The following is a 16,730-nucleotide window of genomic DNA, read 5'->3' as shown; positions in this document are numbered from 1 at the left end:
CGAAGAAGCTGCAAAAACAATGGCAAGGGAAGAGCAAAAACATCCTGCCGCTCATAACTTAGCATCGGAACATGCAAAAACAGACATCAGCGCATGGGCCAGCAACAACAGCCATAAAACCAACAACACAGGCAATGTAAAGCTAACAAATTTGCCAACAGTTCGCGGCACGAACACTCACACACACATCCAGCCGCAGCCTGCCACGCACGCGCTTCCCCCAAACAAATGCACTCACACACACATAAACACGGAGACGAAAGCTCCACTGAGCAGCGCTGCCGACGCTGAAGGCCGACGTCGGCAGAGCGAAGCGGTTGGGTGGGGGACCACCCACAACGCTTGGCGGTTTCAGTTTAATGAAGGCAGCAACACATTTATTTTTGGGTGGTCCCCACTGCAGCGAAAATAAACCACAGTGGCAACAACAAACCAGCAGCCAAAGCACTTTGGGTGGGCCGTGCAAAAAACAAATAACAACAATCGAAATTAGCGTGCTTGTGGTGGAGCTATCTGGGCAAATTAGACCTACACAGCTAATATTATAGTTCTTATTTTATTTGTATATCTAAAAGTAAACTGTGAGGTCCAAGCAATAAATTCGTATGCCCAAAAATTAAGAATAGATAAAACAGTCCCCATATTAATGAGTAAAGCTTCAATATTACCAAGTCATTTTTTAAACAGTAAGGAATTTATTTTCACTTAAAGAGAATACTAAATGGTAATATTAAGAATGCTTTTAATGGCTATTATTTATTGAAAATTATAAATAAGTTATAAATTGTCCACACCAAATTTGGTATTTTCTCGCAAAAACTCTTGAAACACCCCTCGGTATTTTCTGTGCTGAGCTACCGTTAAATCAGCCCTCGCAGAGAGCGTTCTGTAACCAAAATGGCCGCACACGATACAAGAGAGCGAGAGAGAGTGGGGAGAGCGTCTATGAGTGAGTGTTAGTGTCGCCCACGCACACAGGCGCAAAACGGTGCACACAGACGCCTGAAGAGCGAGAGAGAGAGAAACAGCGGCGCGCGCTCGCCTAATGAAGTTGTTGGCCTGGCTGGCGTGCCGCATCCACGAGATACAGATACATCTCTCAGACTGCGTGCGATCCTCGAACGAAACGGTTGTAAGTGCGGAGCGCGACGACGTGTTATTCGTATTTCCGACTACTGGCACTCTCTGTGTGTGGTATACTAACAAGATAGATATCACAGAACTCGTGGAAAAGCTAAGATATTGTACCTCACGGATGCGAGGCGAAGTTCATGGATTAAATGCCAGGCAACAACAAAAGCCAGCCAACCAGCCAGTGTTTGTGTGTGTGCGTCGCCAAGTGCAAAGTAAAGTAAAGGTAAAAGAGCGAAAGGCGAGAGAGAAAACCGAATACGTGAGTTGTCCGTCTGCCGCTTTTCCATGTGTAAATGATGTGTGAAATTTCTGTCAAATTCCCCTGAGAAATTGTGCCCAAGATAAAACCCGAAAACCGCGTTTTAATCGTCAAAAAAACCCAGCAAAAGCGAAGCCAGCAATCACAACAAAACCAAACAACACAACGAGAGCTCAGATACACAGCGTGCTCAGCGAGTGAGCGCGAGAGCGCGGGAGAGAGCGTCTCTTCATTAAAGAATACAAAATAATTAAAAATAAAAATGCGGAGTGCGGTGCAAAATGCAGCCAAACAAAATACGAGATTCCAATAACAATTAATCGAACCGAAAGTCCACGAACAATCCGTTCACGGCCTCCCAAGTCTCAGTTCCCGGACGCAGACAAACGGCAGGCACTGTAGAAAGACCGATCCCACAGCACACTCCCATCTGCACATCTCCGCCACGCGATTCCGACCGGAATCCGGCTATAAACATAACCATAATGGACCGCGACAGCCTCCCACGCGTTCCGGACACACACGGCGATGTGGTCGATGAGAAATTATTCTCGGATCTTTACATACGCACCAGCTGGGTGGACGCCCAAGTGGCGCTCGATCAGATAGATAAGGTGAGTGCCCAACCACAGTGCACTTCCACTATGTAGGATAGTCATGTTCTGCAATATTCCTGAATCGTATGGGGAACAGCCTTATGAGCTTTAAGCGAAAGCATTTCATATGGCAAATTTGGGTTTTAGGTATCTTTATTAGCAATCCCTTTTTCCTTAAATTAAGAAAATGATTTGACGTATTTAGCTGATTTTAAAATGTTGGATCATTTATTTACATTACTCCGTCTAGTTAAATTTTACAATTAATGTTGTATGAATATTCAGCCGTGATGTAGAAGTTCGACTGTAAAGCCGAAGCGCAGCGACTTTTGTTTAATGCGGCCATTAAGTCGCGGGGACAGATTTCAATAAATTTTATTGCCAATATCTCTCGCAATATTTTTCGCGTTTTTTTGTCGCTGATGTCTTCTTCGCCAGTCGTTTCGATTTCATTTCATTCGTTTCGTTTTCTTCTGCTCGATCCCTGGTTAATATAGTTGTCTGAAGTTCGTTTGCCGGGCAGCCTATTAATTACAGTGATTAGTTGAAATCCACGCCAATCGGATTATATGCTAATTTTGCTATTTCATTCTCTAGACCTAAAAAGCGTGGAGGATTTACCTACAGATATGGACATTTTTTCCATTCGCCGTAAAAGCGGATGAATACCCACTTCGCTACAGTCCAAAACTAGAATAAACTTGAAGTTTTACCAATCTTGTTAGTATTTATTCTCTGTGCACCGCCATCCGTCCACATCTATTTTCGCTGCGCAGACGTGGACACACAGCAGGACTTTCGTAGTCGATTCTCCACCGATCCCAGCCCGACATATCCACAGACAACTTCATTGCATTGGGGCTACTGTGCACCGCGGCCCGACCGCAAACCGAAACCGAAACCATAACTGCAACTGCCACTGCGGCGAGCGCCAAAAACAGCTAGGCAAAAACTGGGCAGCAGCGGCAGCAGCAGGAGTTGCGTCCAGCAATCCGACAAAACAGCCGAAAAGGCAAAAGGCAAAAAGCTTTAGCAGCCGCAGCAAAAATAATAAACAACGCCAGCAACAACTTGCCCAGTATTCTGGCACGCTGGTGTGGGTTCGTATCTGTGTGCCCGTCCGACATGGGTGGGCGCCGAGGTCTCCGCGAGAGTCATTTAGTACGTGATGCTGCTGGCTGGACTGCCATTGGCCACCCTTACCGCCCCACTCAACGCTCCCCAGATGCTCTGTGATACGAGTTGTGAAGCGACTTCGGCTGGGATTTCTCCGCAGATTGATTAGAAGCGTGCGTGACGTAATGAGTAATCTATATAATTTCGAAACAATTTGCTTTTTGGCTCTGCAGTATGCGATTAATTGTAAGTCTATAAATGAAAGGCGATATACTTGGGCGCTCATATTTCATTAGTTTTTAAATATTTTTAATTTGAATTTGTAAGTGATTGCTAACACGATCTTGCAGCTTCAGAACATCCGAAATAGTTTTAATCTCTAAAAAGAGTTAAAGCCATATCCGTTGCCAAAAGCATTTCAGTTCGCTGTTCTCATTCCCACCCATGCAAATGAAGCAACCAGGGATCGTTTTTCGGGTTTGGATCGGGCCATTGAATGCGGGTGGCCCAAGCAGCGGAAAAAAGAAAAGAGGCAAGGAAAAAATTTCACTGACGCACGCGCTTTGTTGTTGCTGCCGCTGCCTCTGCCGCTGCTCAAGCAGTGACCGTCAAACTGTGTGCCACCACACTGAAAACAAACACATATTTAGGAATATTTCAAATGCAATGGCTTTATGCAAGCGTTGCCAAACAGCGCAGATTTGAACCTTCTTACTTTACGATAGTGGAATTCGATACTACGATACTACTAATTTTAAGATACTACGTATCTTTTGCATGCGGATGCAGTAGCAGCTTGAGGAAAACTCAATTTTTCTGTGTGGACCGCCTCAAGTTTTCTCGTTGGTTCGCTGATGCTTTTTACAGCTTGATGTCTTCATCATTGTTGCAGTTGCAGTTCCTTGGCGACCGCGTGGCGTGTCTTGCTCTGTTGTTGTTCCCCCGTTTCGCCCGCCGTTGCCCCTCCGAGTTGGGTTTCCTCTTGTTTTTGCCCTCTCCGCTGGAGTGTGTGTGTGTGTGTGTGTGTGTGTGTGCATCTCAATTATTTCTCGTAAAGTCTCTCGGGGCTCGGTTGTAACGTGCTTTTGACTCTGCCCCATCCTGAACTCCACTGGAAAGTTGTGGCAAACGATCGATCGTGATGGCGCCGACATCGTCAGCGTCTTTTGTGGTCGTCGTCGTCGTCGTCATCATCATCATCATCGTCGATGGCGATTTATTTTAATGACTCAATTTAACGAAATATATTAAGACATTAAAATCGTCTAACAAAGCTGGCGAGGGCTCGCAGTGCTTGCTTCTCTTTTTTGGCGAGTATGCAAATTACCGAACGCGATTATTATTATTATTACTTTTGTTTATTTACTTCTCTGGAAAAAGTTTAATTTTTGCTGCTGGGAGGTCTGCGTTGTCTTCGAAAGGATGACGTTTTAATTCATGATATGCATACCAAATGAAGCTGAGAATTACTTAGTCAACCAAGCTGATCTACTTGAGGGTATAACGAATCGGTGATAAAGTTTGTCTGTAGATGGAGGTTTTTATATATTATTAAAATACTTACTCCAGGAATTTAATTTTGTATACTTATTTGCTGGCCACTAAACCTTATTATCCATATACCTACATAATAAACATTTGGCGCCCAACTCTCAATCGTTTGGATTTGCTTAAGCAGAAAGTGATTTTACCCGTTTAGTAGCATTTTTGATTTATTTAAAATATATATTTCTAGCATATGGTAGATAACTTATTTTTGGATTTTGTTTACGGAATTCCTTAGGGAATAAAATGCATTTCCAAAGAAAACACTTTCATCTATTTTTACTTGCTGAGTCGTGCTTGCATGTGTGCACCACAAATCATTCCACTTTTTGTTTTGACTTAGAGTATCTCATAGCTGCATTTATCCATCCGATCGAGCTGTCCGCCGATATTTATTTATTATTTGCCCTAAGTCCGGCGACTGAAATCGCACAGGCTGAAATCTCATTTATGGCAATGCCGCACTATCGATGCAGCCCATGTACTCGACAGAGCTCGTTGTATCTATAAGATACATATGAATTCATGAATGAAATCGCTTGTCCACCCCCTTCCCCTCCTCGCTCCACTCCACCACTATGCTTTGCCCGTTTGCTGTGCCAATTGTAAGGCAAACACACTCACACCGAAACGCACACACTTTGCACAGGAAGTTGAGCAACATTGGCGGCATTTTGAAGAAGTCTTCGTTCCCAGTGGGCTATAAATTTGTTTAGTCATGCCGGGAGATGTCCGGCGAACCCGTGTCCGCTTCGCTTTTTTCACAACTGCTCACGAAAAACAAACACAAACACAAATATTTGTGGCATCCACGGAGACAAGGGGCAAACATTTATCAAATTGACATATCCAAGAGCAAGAGGAAACATCTTCAAAAACAAAAACCAGTAGCCTATCGGCACAAACTTTGAAATTGACTATCAGCAGGAGCATCCTAATTATTGGAGTACACACGAAAGTTGCACATTTCTTTGCAGATGGAGAAACAGAGAACTTTAAAGTGAAATTCAGATAAAAGGATTGCTTATCTTTTTTTGGCTATGAAACTTTCTGATAAAATTTGTCGTCTGTAAAAGTCAGACGCTCTTCTTGTGGCTTAATCAACTCTGTAGGTAACTTCAATATTTAATCAAAACCCCAACCTCAGCCAGATAGGCCGCCTCAGACCGTAAGTCAAATATTATAATTTTCAGATCGCTATCTGTTTGATAAGATCTCGAGCGCGGTAGGTGTAAGGCAAATAAATCATTGTCACACTCGCGATCAATATTTGTTATTTGATATTTTCAAGTGGCGAAGGGAGTTCAGATAGCAATAGCCACACAAATAAAATACAGTCAGAACCATACAATTAAATGCTTATGAAATATTTACGAACACGAAATACCAGAAACAAAATCGAGGACGGAAAGGAAAGATCAAAGGACTGGACCGAACGCAGGGGCGAGGGTGAGTCTGCATCTCAAGTGGAGAGTGGAGAGTAATCCTTGAGCAAACTCCCCCAAGGAGTGACACAGATAGTCGGCGGGACGATACCTGCATAATTGCTGTGCCCTTTCAGCAGGGTAGTATAGATCCATCGACGGGATTTCGCTTCCCAGAAGGCCGCCGAACAATGTCGATGAAGATATCTCACGCCTACAGGCGTTTCCGGCTTAGGGTTCACCGGCGGAGATACATTTGAGATACATAGATGGGAAGTGCTTAACAAGTTAACTGTAATTTGACATGCTGGGGGCGTGTTGAAAGCAAAACACGATAAGGTGTGCACGCCCAGAAATGTTCACTTCTGGGAAATGTCATTTGAATATGGCTGGGAAAATTCGTATTACTCGTTTTGTTGGTACTGCATGAGCCAACTTCTCTTCGCGTTTAGTGAGTTCCAAGCGGGCCTTAGATACTATATTCATTTGAACTCTTAATCGGATTGCACGGGCTCGCCCCATTCATAAAAACGCAGCAGTGCCGCTTTACATAATCCTTCGACCCATTATCAGGGGTTTGAACTCATTTCCCCTTCGAATGAACCCAATGGCCCACATAACTCCCACACAGTGATCCCACAATTGACAGCTTCATCTGCCGGGGCCGCACACACTCAACGCACCAACGTGGCCAACTTGACTTGATCTGCCATCTGCAGCTGGCGCGGGGAACTGGAACTCACAAAAAACAACTCAAAAGATACAAAAAAAATACGAAATCCAAAATGTGAGGGAAAAAATGAAAATAAAGCGAGGAAAAAACACGAAATGCTGTTGTACTGGCGGCCACAGCTTGGGCTTCATTAGGGACGGGACGGCAACGACTTTGGTCGAGAGACGAGCCGCACATAAAACTGTTATTGTCTTCATCAGTCTGAGGTCTCGGCGAAGCAAGACATAACAACAGCCCGACAGAGAGAGAAGAAAAATCGGGAGAATTATGAAGACATTAACTCGACCACACAGCACGCTGTCGTACCCGTACCCATATAGCCATACCCACACCCATACCCACACCCGTACCCATACCTATACGCAGGCCCAAAAACTCGAAACCCCAGAGAGGGGCTTACTTGCGATCAAGACCTAGAGCCGCGCCAGAAAAGGTATACTGCAGACACAGTGACAGAGAGCGAATACCGGAAAGAAACATTCAAGCAATAATCACGGAATTCACTGAAAAAGCAGTTAACGGACGGACAGGCGGACGGACGGACAAAACTCCGCTGAACGGACACACAAACTCGATACGATACGATACGATACGATGGCGAGCGGCATGGATCGGGATCGGGATCGGGAGTGGAGTGGAGTGCGTGTGTACCTGTGAGGCCGGCGGCCAGGTAGGCTGCGTTTTCGATTTTCAGACGAAATAATAAAGAAATTAAAATTGTTACGGCCTGCGCAGAGCGCAGGGCAGGTGAACTGTGCTTCAGTTGAAATCGAAGTGATTACAAAACTTTCTTGACAGTCTGCCCCCAGAGAGGGAAAATAACCGGGTGTCCAGGGTATCCAGGCCGGTGGTCCCCTTGTGTTTTGCACCTGGCGCTTCTGGAGTTAACTGTAAACCGTCTGCATGGCCGCTCACCTGAGCCGCACCGTGACCTTCAAATCTTTTTTAACGATTTCGCTTTACGGGCATGCAAATATGTATGTATGTATTTTCGGCGCGCTCGTTGCAAAAGTAAAGAGCATAAAATGGTAGTAAATGCAGCAGACGGCTTGCTAGTCACGTTTTGGGGGCGCCATAAATTGGCGGCAACAGGGCATTTGCATTCAACGGTTTCGCATTCGTTTGGGCCTCATTTTTAATTGCCTCGAAATCAATTTACTTCTGCTGTCCAACGCGTTCCGTGTGTGGTCCTTTATGGCGCCCAGCGGACGGGATAATTTGTGCGAAGCGCTAAATGTAGTAACAAATACCATATCCGTGCTAAAAATAAACAATAAATAGACCCATCCGTGACGCACTATATCCATTTCCACAGCTATTTCGTTTGACAGCCTCCGCAGCTGTGAGAATGGCATGTGAATATACAAAACACTCCTCCATTTAAACGGAGCAGATACCATGAGATACACGCAAGATCGGATGTGGCACTGCAGTGGATTTCGTATTCACAAACGTTATCAAGCGGCATATAACTTTTATGGTAGCTACAAGTTTTATGGCACACGCTTACGTGAGAAACATGGGAAAGCTGCGACGACCCACCGGATCGGAGATGCCGTATATGGAGCAGTCATCAGTAATCCCTTGAGTTGGAATCAAGAGATCTCAAAAGATCCCAAAAGATCCCAAAAGATCTCAAAAGATTCCCCGCAAGTGATTCACGCTCTCGCACAATCCATAAATTCGGCCCGCAATGGAAACGCCTGTCCGCATATCCATATACACAATTCCATAGATGCCCTATTCATATTCGATTCGTCTGGGTGGTCTGCCATATTGAATTTCATTTTATGCTAAAAATGCGGTTTTTTGTGGTTTTGCATTCGATTTTTATTGCGGCACAACTGGGTGCGCTCATATTTTATGGCCCAACGCACCATACTCGTGTACGAGCCGCACTCAAGTGCTTTTCAGATTTCCAAATGGCATGGAAAAGTTTTTATATACTTTTCAAATTTATAGTGCTTCCCGAAGCGGTCCGTGTAATTAAGTAGTCGGGCGCTCTGGGGGGCCGCAGGAAATTCGATTTTTGCCTTTGCCGCGCCAGTTGATGTGTCGGGTCTTTTGATTGATTGATGCGTGATGCGTGATGCGGAGATTTCGAGGTTGTTTACAGAACGGCACGGAGAACTTCAAACACACAGATTTCAGACATGGGCACGGCTCGAATTAGAAATATAATATAAGCCCAAGTAAAGATATCGCCATTTCTTTTCAAGTTCTGGTATAATCCTTCCTGATTTGATCATCTAAGATAAGTTGAGACGTGGATTTTTCTCCGTGTACTTGAGATACATTTGTGCCCGACATTCCCGCTCTACCTGCACCTGCTGCTCCCAACTGTTTTCGTCTTTTTCGGCCATCCCATTCGTCGTGGGACCGGGCTTTGAGCCCGTCTTCAATCCTCGGTTCCTGGGCAACGGATTAGGGAGGCTGGAGAACCTCCGACGGCTGTGTGTGCGCATTTCTAATGAAGCTGTCGCTGAACAGCAGCAACAAAGAGCTGGCATTTTCATTTGAAAATGCAGCATAGGAAACCCCGGGCAGGATCATAAATCAATGCGTGACATTTCCTCACAGCGAGCCAGAGCTGCGGGGGTGGGCAAAACTGAATCCGAGTCCGAGTCCGAATCCGCATCTGAATCTGAATCTGAGTCCGAGGGAAGAGAGCAGGGAAAAGTGGCACGCAAGGCACAAGCAGCCCAAGATTGATGATATGTCACACAGCTCGAGCAGCAGTTTTGCGAAGGCCTCGAAAGAGAGGGCTCGAGCGGAGCGAAAGAGACGGCTGCTGACAAGCGTTGATGGCTCAATTTTGAGCCACACAGTTTGCGAGCCACTGGAGGCGGAATGCCGGCCAAATCTAGATTAACTTTATTTTTATATTTATGGGCCGCCCCAAGGGGCCCATGCAGCGGCAGCAGTGCTATTTTTGCGGCCGGCGATTCCTAGAATCGTGTGCATCTTTTGTTTGCGCACCTCGGACGGGAAAATTATGGAAAAATTCCACGAACAGGTCGCCGCAGGCAGTCTCAAAGTGGATGTGCCGCCAACGACTTAATTAATGGCGACAAAGTTGAGCGCGCCGCGTTTGATGTTCATTTTCCTGGCGTTGCGGAAGTGCCTGAATATCCATGCGTACCGCTAACTGGGTTGCATAAACAAGCGGCAGGAAGTGCAGGATCCTCCCGGATCCTCAGCACGGAAACCCCTTGGACGGGGTTCATATGTGCACGTTTGTATGCATGTATCTTAACGGTAGTCGTAAAACGCTCGGCTGAGCGACCCAACAATAAAGCCATTTCTGTGTGCTGCCACGATGGCCACAACCTGACTTGGCCCGGGAAAAATCTGGGAAAAGCGATAAAGGGCGGCCGCAGCGAAGAGACGCCAGAACGAGGAGCCCAACTTCGAGAAGATTCGAGTTTGGGTCTGTGCGGAATGCGTTATTGGAGGCCCGATGCCCGACTTGGCTGGGTGTGCCTCAGTTGCTGCACAGTGGGCTCCAGGGATTTCAGGAATTTATGTTGGTAAAAATATTGTAAATATAGTAAATATTTTCAAGGTGCCTCATTGAGACTACTAGTTATCGTAGTAAGAGGCAGCAGCACAATGAATGGCACTTTAGTTGAGACTTTAAGGCTCAGAATTTGATCTTTGTAATGCCAACAGTTCCGTGTAACATTCGCTGGCACCACTGTTTCTCTGATTGTTGGGCTAAAACTTCGATTGAGACGTTAGCGTTAGCGCGAGCCTCATTATTATTTTTTTCATGCTTCTTTTATTTTTCTTTTTTTGGAAAGGGGCAGGGGCTAAGTTTCCGTGCAACGCTGCAGCAGCTGAAGAATGGAGCAGCAGCACGAAATTCGACTCGCAGCGGAGTGGAGCCCAGTTCGAGCCAGGCCTAAAGCCTGAGCAGCGATCGATCCAATTGCCAAGCAGGCGATTATAGGTTCGCCTTTTTTCAGCCCGCCAATGACGACAGCGGCGTCTGTGTTGTTTTTGTGGTTCCGCGGCTTGGATTCGGGATCTGGGATCTGGGATCTGGAGTGGGGGCTTTGGGTGGGGTCCGGTGGCATGGGCGTGGGGAGGGGTTGGCACGCAAGGAATTCACGGACACGACATGGCATAGTTTTAAGAAACCAGAGGGCAGTGGGCAAACTGTTTATAGCTTAATTAAGTTTAGTAGCAGAAGCTGGCTGTCCCCAAATTGCTCTTCATATTTAAACATCGGCCCAGAGCAACATTTTCATGCCACACCCATGTGTGGATGGACTTCGTTGGGAGCAGGGCACATAAATTATATGGCCACACGCTGTTTCGTTATAATTTTAATGCGTTATTTATGGCAGCGGGGAGTGGGAGTGGGGGAGTAGGTCTAAAATAAAGCCACAACTAAATGCTAAAGTCCGTATTCCGTGCTCCGTATTTTGCAGGGCAAGGCGCGTGGCAGCCGCACGGCGATCTATCTGCGATCAGTATTCCAGTCCCACCTCGAAACCCTCGGCAGCTCCGTGCAGAAGCACGCGGGCAAGGTGCTGTTCGTGGCGATCCTGGTGCTGAGCACCTTCTGCGTCGGCCTGAAGAGCGCCCAGATACACTCCAAGGTGCACCAGCTGTGGATCCAGGAGGGCGGCCGGCTGGAGGCGGAGCTGGCCTACACGCAGAAGACGATCGGCGAGGACGAGTCGGCCACGCACCAGCTGCTCATCCAGACGACCCACGACCCGAACGCCTCCGTCCTGCATCCGCAGGCGCTGCTGGCCCACCTGGAGGTCCTGGTCAAGGCCACCGCCGTCAAGGTGCACCTCTACGACACCGAGTGGGGGCTGCGCGACATGTGCAACATGCCGAGCACGCCCTCCTTCGAGGGCATCTACTACATCGAGCAGATCCTGCGCCACCTCATCCCGTGCTCGATCATCACGCCGCTGGACTGTTTCTGGGAGGGAAGCCAGCTTCTGGGCCCGGAATCGGCGGTCGTCATACCGTAAGTAGTCGATAGCTACAACCTTGGCGGTTTGTGGGTGCTCCTTTCTTCCACGAACAGTGCTCCTTTGTTCATATTTAGGAATTGACCCTAACGCAACTAATCCATTACTTTCCGCATCATGCTACCCACTCCACAGAGGCCTCAACCAACGACTCCTGTGGACCACGCTGAACCCCGCCTCTGTGATGCAGTACATGAAGCAGAAGATGTCCGAGGAGAAGATCAGCTTCGACTTCGAGACCGTGGAGCAGTACATGAAGCGGGCGGCCATTGGCAGCGGCTACATGGAGAAGCCCTGCCTGAACCCGCTGAATCCCAACTGCCCGGACACGGCGCCGAACAAGAACAGCACCCAGCCGCCGGACGTGGGAGCCATCCTGTCCGGAGGCTGCTACGGATATGCGGCGAAGCACATGCACTGGCCGGAGGAGCTGATTGTGGGCGGAGCGAAGAGGAACCGCAGCGGTCACCTGAGGAAGGCCCAGGCCCTGCAGTCGGTGGTGCAGCTGATGACCGAGAAGGAAATGTACGACCAGTGGCAGGACAACTACAAGGTGCACCACCTCGGTTGGACGCAGGAGAAGGCCGCGGAGGTGCTGAACGCCTGGCAGCGCAACTTCTCCCGGGAGGTGGAACAGCTGCTGCGCAAGCAGTCGAGAATCGCCACCAACTACGACATCTACGTGTTCAGCTCGGCTGCCCTGGACGACATCCTGGCCAAGTTTTCCCATCCCAGCGCCTTGTCCATTGTCATTGGCGTGGCCGTCACCGTTCTGTATGCCTTCTGCACGCTCCTCCGCTGGAGGGATCCCGTCCGTGGCCAGAGCAGCGTGGGCGTGGCCGGAGTGCTGCTCATGTGCTTCAGTACCGCCGCTGGCTTGGGCTTGTCAGCCCTGCTTGGAATCGTTTTCAACGCCGCCAGCACCCAGGTGGTTCCGTTCTTGGCGCTGGGCCTGGGCGTGGATCACATCTTCATGCTGACCGCTGCCTATGCGGAGAGCAATCGGCGGGAGCAGACCAAGCTGATCCTCAAGAAAGTGGGGCCGAGCATCCTGTTCAGTGCCTGCAGCACGGCAGGATCCTTCTTTGCGGCCGCCTTTATTCCGGTGCCGGCTCTGAAGGTGTTCTGCCTGCAGGCAGCCATCGTGATGTGCTCCAATTTGGCGGCGGCTCTGCTGGTGTTTCCGGCCATGATTTCGCTGGATCTGCGAAGGCGCACCGCCGGCAGGGCGGACATCTTCTGCTGCTGTTTCCCGGTGTGGAAGGAACAGCCGAAGGTGGCTCCTCCGGTGCTGCCGCTGAACAACAACAACGGACGTGGCGCCCGGCATCCGAAGAGCTGTAACAACAACCGGGTGCCGCTGCCCGCCCAGAATCCTCTGCTGGAACAGAGGGCAGTCAGCCCTGGCAGCAGTCCTTCCCTGGCCTCCTTCTCCTTGGCCAACTTCGCCTTCCAGCACTACACACCCTTCCTCATGCGCAGCTGGGTGAAGTTCCTGACCGTCATGGGTTTCCTGGCGGCCCTCATATCCAGCTTGTATGCCTCCACGCGCCTCCAGGATGGCCTGGACATCATTGACCTGGTGCCCAAGGACAGCAACGAGCACAAGTTCCTGGATGCCCAAACCCGACTCTTCGGCTTCTACAGCATGTACGCGGTCACCCAGGGCAATTTCGAGTATCCCACCCAGCAGCAGTTGCTGCGGGATTACCATGATTCCTTCGTGCGGGTGCCGCATGTGATCAAGAACGACAACGGCGGACTGCCGGACTTCTGGCTGCTGCTGTTCAGCGAGTGGCTGGGTAATCTGCAGAAGATATTCGACGAGGAGTACCGCGACGGGCGGCTGACCAAGGAGTGCTGGTTCCCCAACGCCAGCAGCGACGCCATCCTGGCCTACAAGCTCATCGTGCAAACCGGCCATGTGGACAACCCCGTGGACAAGGAGCTGGTTCTGACCAACCGCCTGGTCAACAGCGATGGCATCATCAACCAACGCGCCTTCTACAACTATCTGTCGGCATGGGCCACCAACGATGTCTTCGCCTACGGAGCCTCTCAGGTGGGTCTCCTTATAAGTTCCTAAGTTCCTAAAATAATAGGGATTCCTCTGTTGAAGATTACCATAACGCATGTGCATCTCCATTCTTACAGGGCAAATTGTATCCGGAACCGCGCCAGTATTTTCACCAACCCAACGAGTACGATCTTAAGATACCCAAGAGTCTGCCATTGGTCTACGCTCAGATGCCCTTCTACCTGCACGGACTAACAGATACCTCGCAGATCAAGACCCTGATAGGTCATATTCGCGACCTGAGCGTCAAGTACGAGGGCTTTGGCCTGCCCAACTATCCATCGGGTGAGTCTCAACGTAGTGCTGCATACATGGAGCGCGGCTAACACTCAGATTATTTATCGCCAGGCATTCCCTTCATCTTCTGGGAGCAGTACATGACCCTGCGCTCCTCACTGGCCATGATCCTGGCCTGCGTGCTCCTCGCCGCCCTGGTACTGGTCTCCCTGCTCCTGCTCTCTGTGTGGGCCGCCCTTCTGGTGATCCTCAGCGTTCTGGCCTCGCTGGCCCAGATCTTCGGCGCCATGACTCTGCTGGGCATCAAGCTGTCGGCCATTCCGGCAGTCATACTCATCCTCAGCGTGGGCATGATGCTGTGCTTCAACGTGCTGATATCACTGGTGAGTACCCATTTTTGGCTGGACCATTAGGGGCAGCGGATGTTCCATTGTTCCATTTCCAACCAGAGATAGAGATCCTCTTCGCCACACATTAATCGCTTATCTTTCCCGATTTAGGGCTTCATGACATCCGTGGGCAACCGACAGCGCCGCGTCCAGCTGAGCATGCAGATGTCCCTGGGACCGCTGGTCCATGGAATGCTGACCTCCGGAGTGGCCGTGTTCATGCTCTCCACCTCGCCCTTTGAGTTTGTGATCCGGCACTTCTGCTGGCTTCTGCTGGTTGTCTTGTGCGTGGGCGCCTGCAACAGCCTGTTGGTGTTCCCCATCCTCCTGAGCATGGTGGGACCGGAGGCGGAACTGGTGCCGCTGGAGCATCCAGACCGCATATCCACGCCCTCTCCGCTGCCCGTGCGAAGCAGCAAGAGATCGGGCAAATCCTACGTGGTGCAGGGCTCGCGGTCCTCGCGAGGCAGCTGCCAGAAGTCGCATCACCACCACCACAAGGACCTGAATGATCCTTCGCTGACGACGATCACCGAGGAGCCGCAGTCCTGGAAGTCCAGCAACTCCTCCATCCAGATGCCCAACGATTGGAGCTACCAGCCGCGCGAACCGCGCCCCGCCCCCTATGCGGCTCCGCCCCCCGCCTACCACAAGGCCGCCGCCCAGCAGCACCACCAGCACCAGGGCCCGCCCCTCACGCCGCCGCCCCCCTTCCCGGCGGCCTACCCGCCGGAGCTGCAGAGCATCGTTGTGCAGCCGGAGGTGACGGTGGAGACGACGCACTCGGACAGCAACACCACCAAGGTGACGGCCACGGCCAACATCAAGGTGGAGCTGGCCATGCCCGGCAGGGCGGTGCGCAGCTACAACTTTACGAGTTAGCACTAGCACTAGTTCCTGTAGCTATTAGGCCGTATCCGTAGACCTTAGCCTAAGCCGTAACCCTACTTGTGTAGTTGTATCTGTGTAATCGATTGTCCAGCGGGTTTGTGGATGATTTCGTCTTCATGGATGTGGGGCAGGCACCTGCTCAAAGTGCATGGTGATTGCCAAACTATTTCGTAATTTGTATTTTTGTATTTGAAATTTTTGAAAAGCTCAGCAGAAGTGTATACAAAATCATAAGTCGACTTACAGATATCCATGAAGAGTGAAAAGCGAGACAGACCTGTGCGTATGTATATGTGTATGCATGTTAGTTAATTTCCCGAAGTCCGGTATTTGTAGCAGCTGCCTTCCCCGCCCCCTCCCCTGAAATGCACACCCTGCGCGCCACGCCCCGCCGCCCCGCCGCCCCTCTGCCTAGCAGCTTTGTATGTATGTATGCTAGCACCTAAGGAATACTTAAACTTAGAGATATTTATTGTAACACACGCCACACGCAACACACACACTGTACTTACATACATAAATTCAACGCGAGATTCACCCACACAAAACAAACACAAACACAAACACACAAACTAGTAATTGTAGCTCGTAATTTAGTTTAAATATGTACATAAAACACAAGGACTTGAACCAAAATAGTATCGCTTAAACGGAAACGAAAGAATCGAGAAAAATAAATAACTAATACTTAATCAACTACAAGAAAGATCCCTCCTCCCCTAACCGTACTTACAACCAAAATAAAACAGGAGTATAAGCATAAAAAATGGAAAACGAAGCGAGGAACGATTGTAAACGCGGCATTTATCCATGTACATTTGTTGCACAAAGACTGACTGTCTTTTTTTTAATAAAAATATATATTATACAGTTTTTTAAAAGCGAAATCGATCAGTTTTTCGAAAAGGTTGGGATTTTCATCTATATACAATGGTCACAAAACAGAAGCAAGGGCATTTTCTGATTTCGTCCACTGATTTTTGTCTAATACGAATAAACAGGTTACACATTTTAATAAAATTTCAAAAATTTTCAAGATCAAAAAATTGTATTTCAAATACATGTTGGCATTTTACAACTCTGGTTAATAAACTCCATACATGGAGATAACTTTTATTTAGCTAAGATCAACACCTTGGTTAAGGTCTCGGATAAGCTTTTCTGCACGGTGCGAAAAGCTAGATCTTAAATTAATTAAGCTATGCTTAAATTACGTGTCACGTAACAGTGCATATAAGCTAAATCTTATTATGTCCAAATTCACCCGATTTGTTTTATTTTATTATTTCACTATTTGATTTCAAATTCATTTGATTCTACGTTTAGACAGAATCA

The 16,730-nt window shown here is 48.7% G+C and overlaps 1 protein-coding gene across 1 annotated transcript; it reads left to right on the top strand.

Moving 5' to 3' along the window:
* Positions 1-1,060: 1,060 nt before the first annotated feature.
* Positions 1,061-15,885, top strand: LOC6542563 (protein patched). The gene is made up of 6 exons (XM_001970398.3): positions 1,061-2,007; positions 11,244-11,797; positions 11,937-13,863; positions 13,956-14,163; positions 14,227-14,498; positions 14,616-15,885. The coding sequence occupies exons 1-6, from the start codon at positions 1,879-1,881 to the stop codon at positions 15,384-15,386; spliced, it is 3,861 nt and encodes a 1,286-aa protein (XP_001970434.1). The 5' UTR covers positions 1,061-1,878; the 3' UTR covers positions 15,387-15,885.
* The last annotated feature ends 845 nt before the right edge of the window (positions 15,886-16,730 follow it).

Source organism: Drosophila erecta, unplaced genomic scaffold (genome assembly GCF_003286155.1).
Source record: "Drosophila erecta strain 14021-0224.00,06,07 unplaced genomic scaffold, DereRS2 tig00000055-arrow-pilon, whole genome shotgun sequence".
In the NCBI taxonomy this organism is placed as follows: domain Eukaryota; kingdom Metazoa; phylum Arthropoda; class Insecta; order Diptera; family Drosophilidae; genus Drosophila; species Drosophila erecta.
This window is presented reverse-complemented; position numbering and strand designations above follow the sequence as displayed.

Bases quoted from the DNA above. Each gene is read 5' to 3' on its own strand.
- LOC6542563 (XM_001970398.3), top strand. From the start codon at position 1,879: ATGGACCGCGACAGCCTCCCACGCGTTCCGGACACACACGGCGATGTG. The intron at 11,798-11,936 runs GTAAGTAGTCGA...CCCACTCCACAG, and splicing joins GAATCGGCGGTCGTCATACC to AGGCCTCAACCAACGACTCC. The intron at 14,499-14,615 runs GTGAGTACCCAT...TTCCCGATTTAG, and splicing joins TCAACGTGCTGATATCACTG to GGCTTCATGACATCCGTGGG.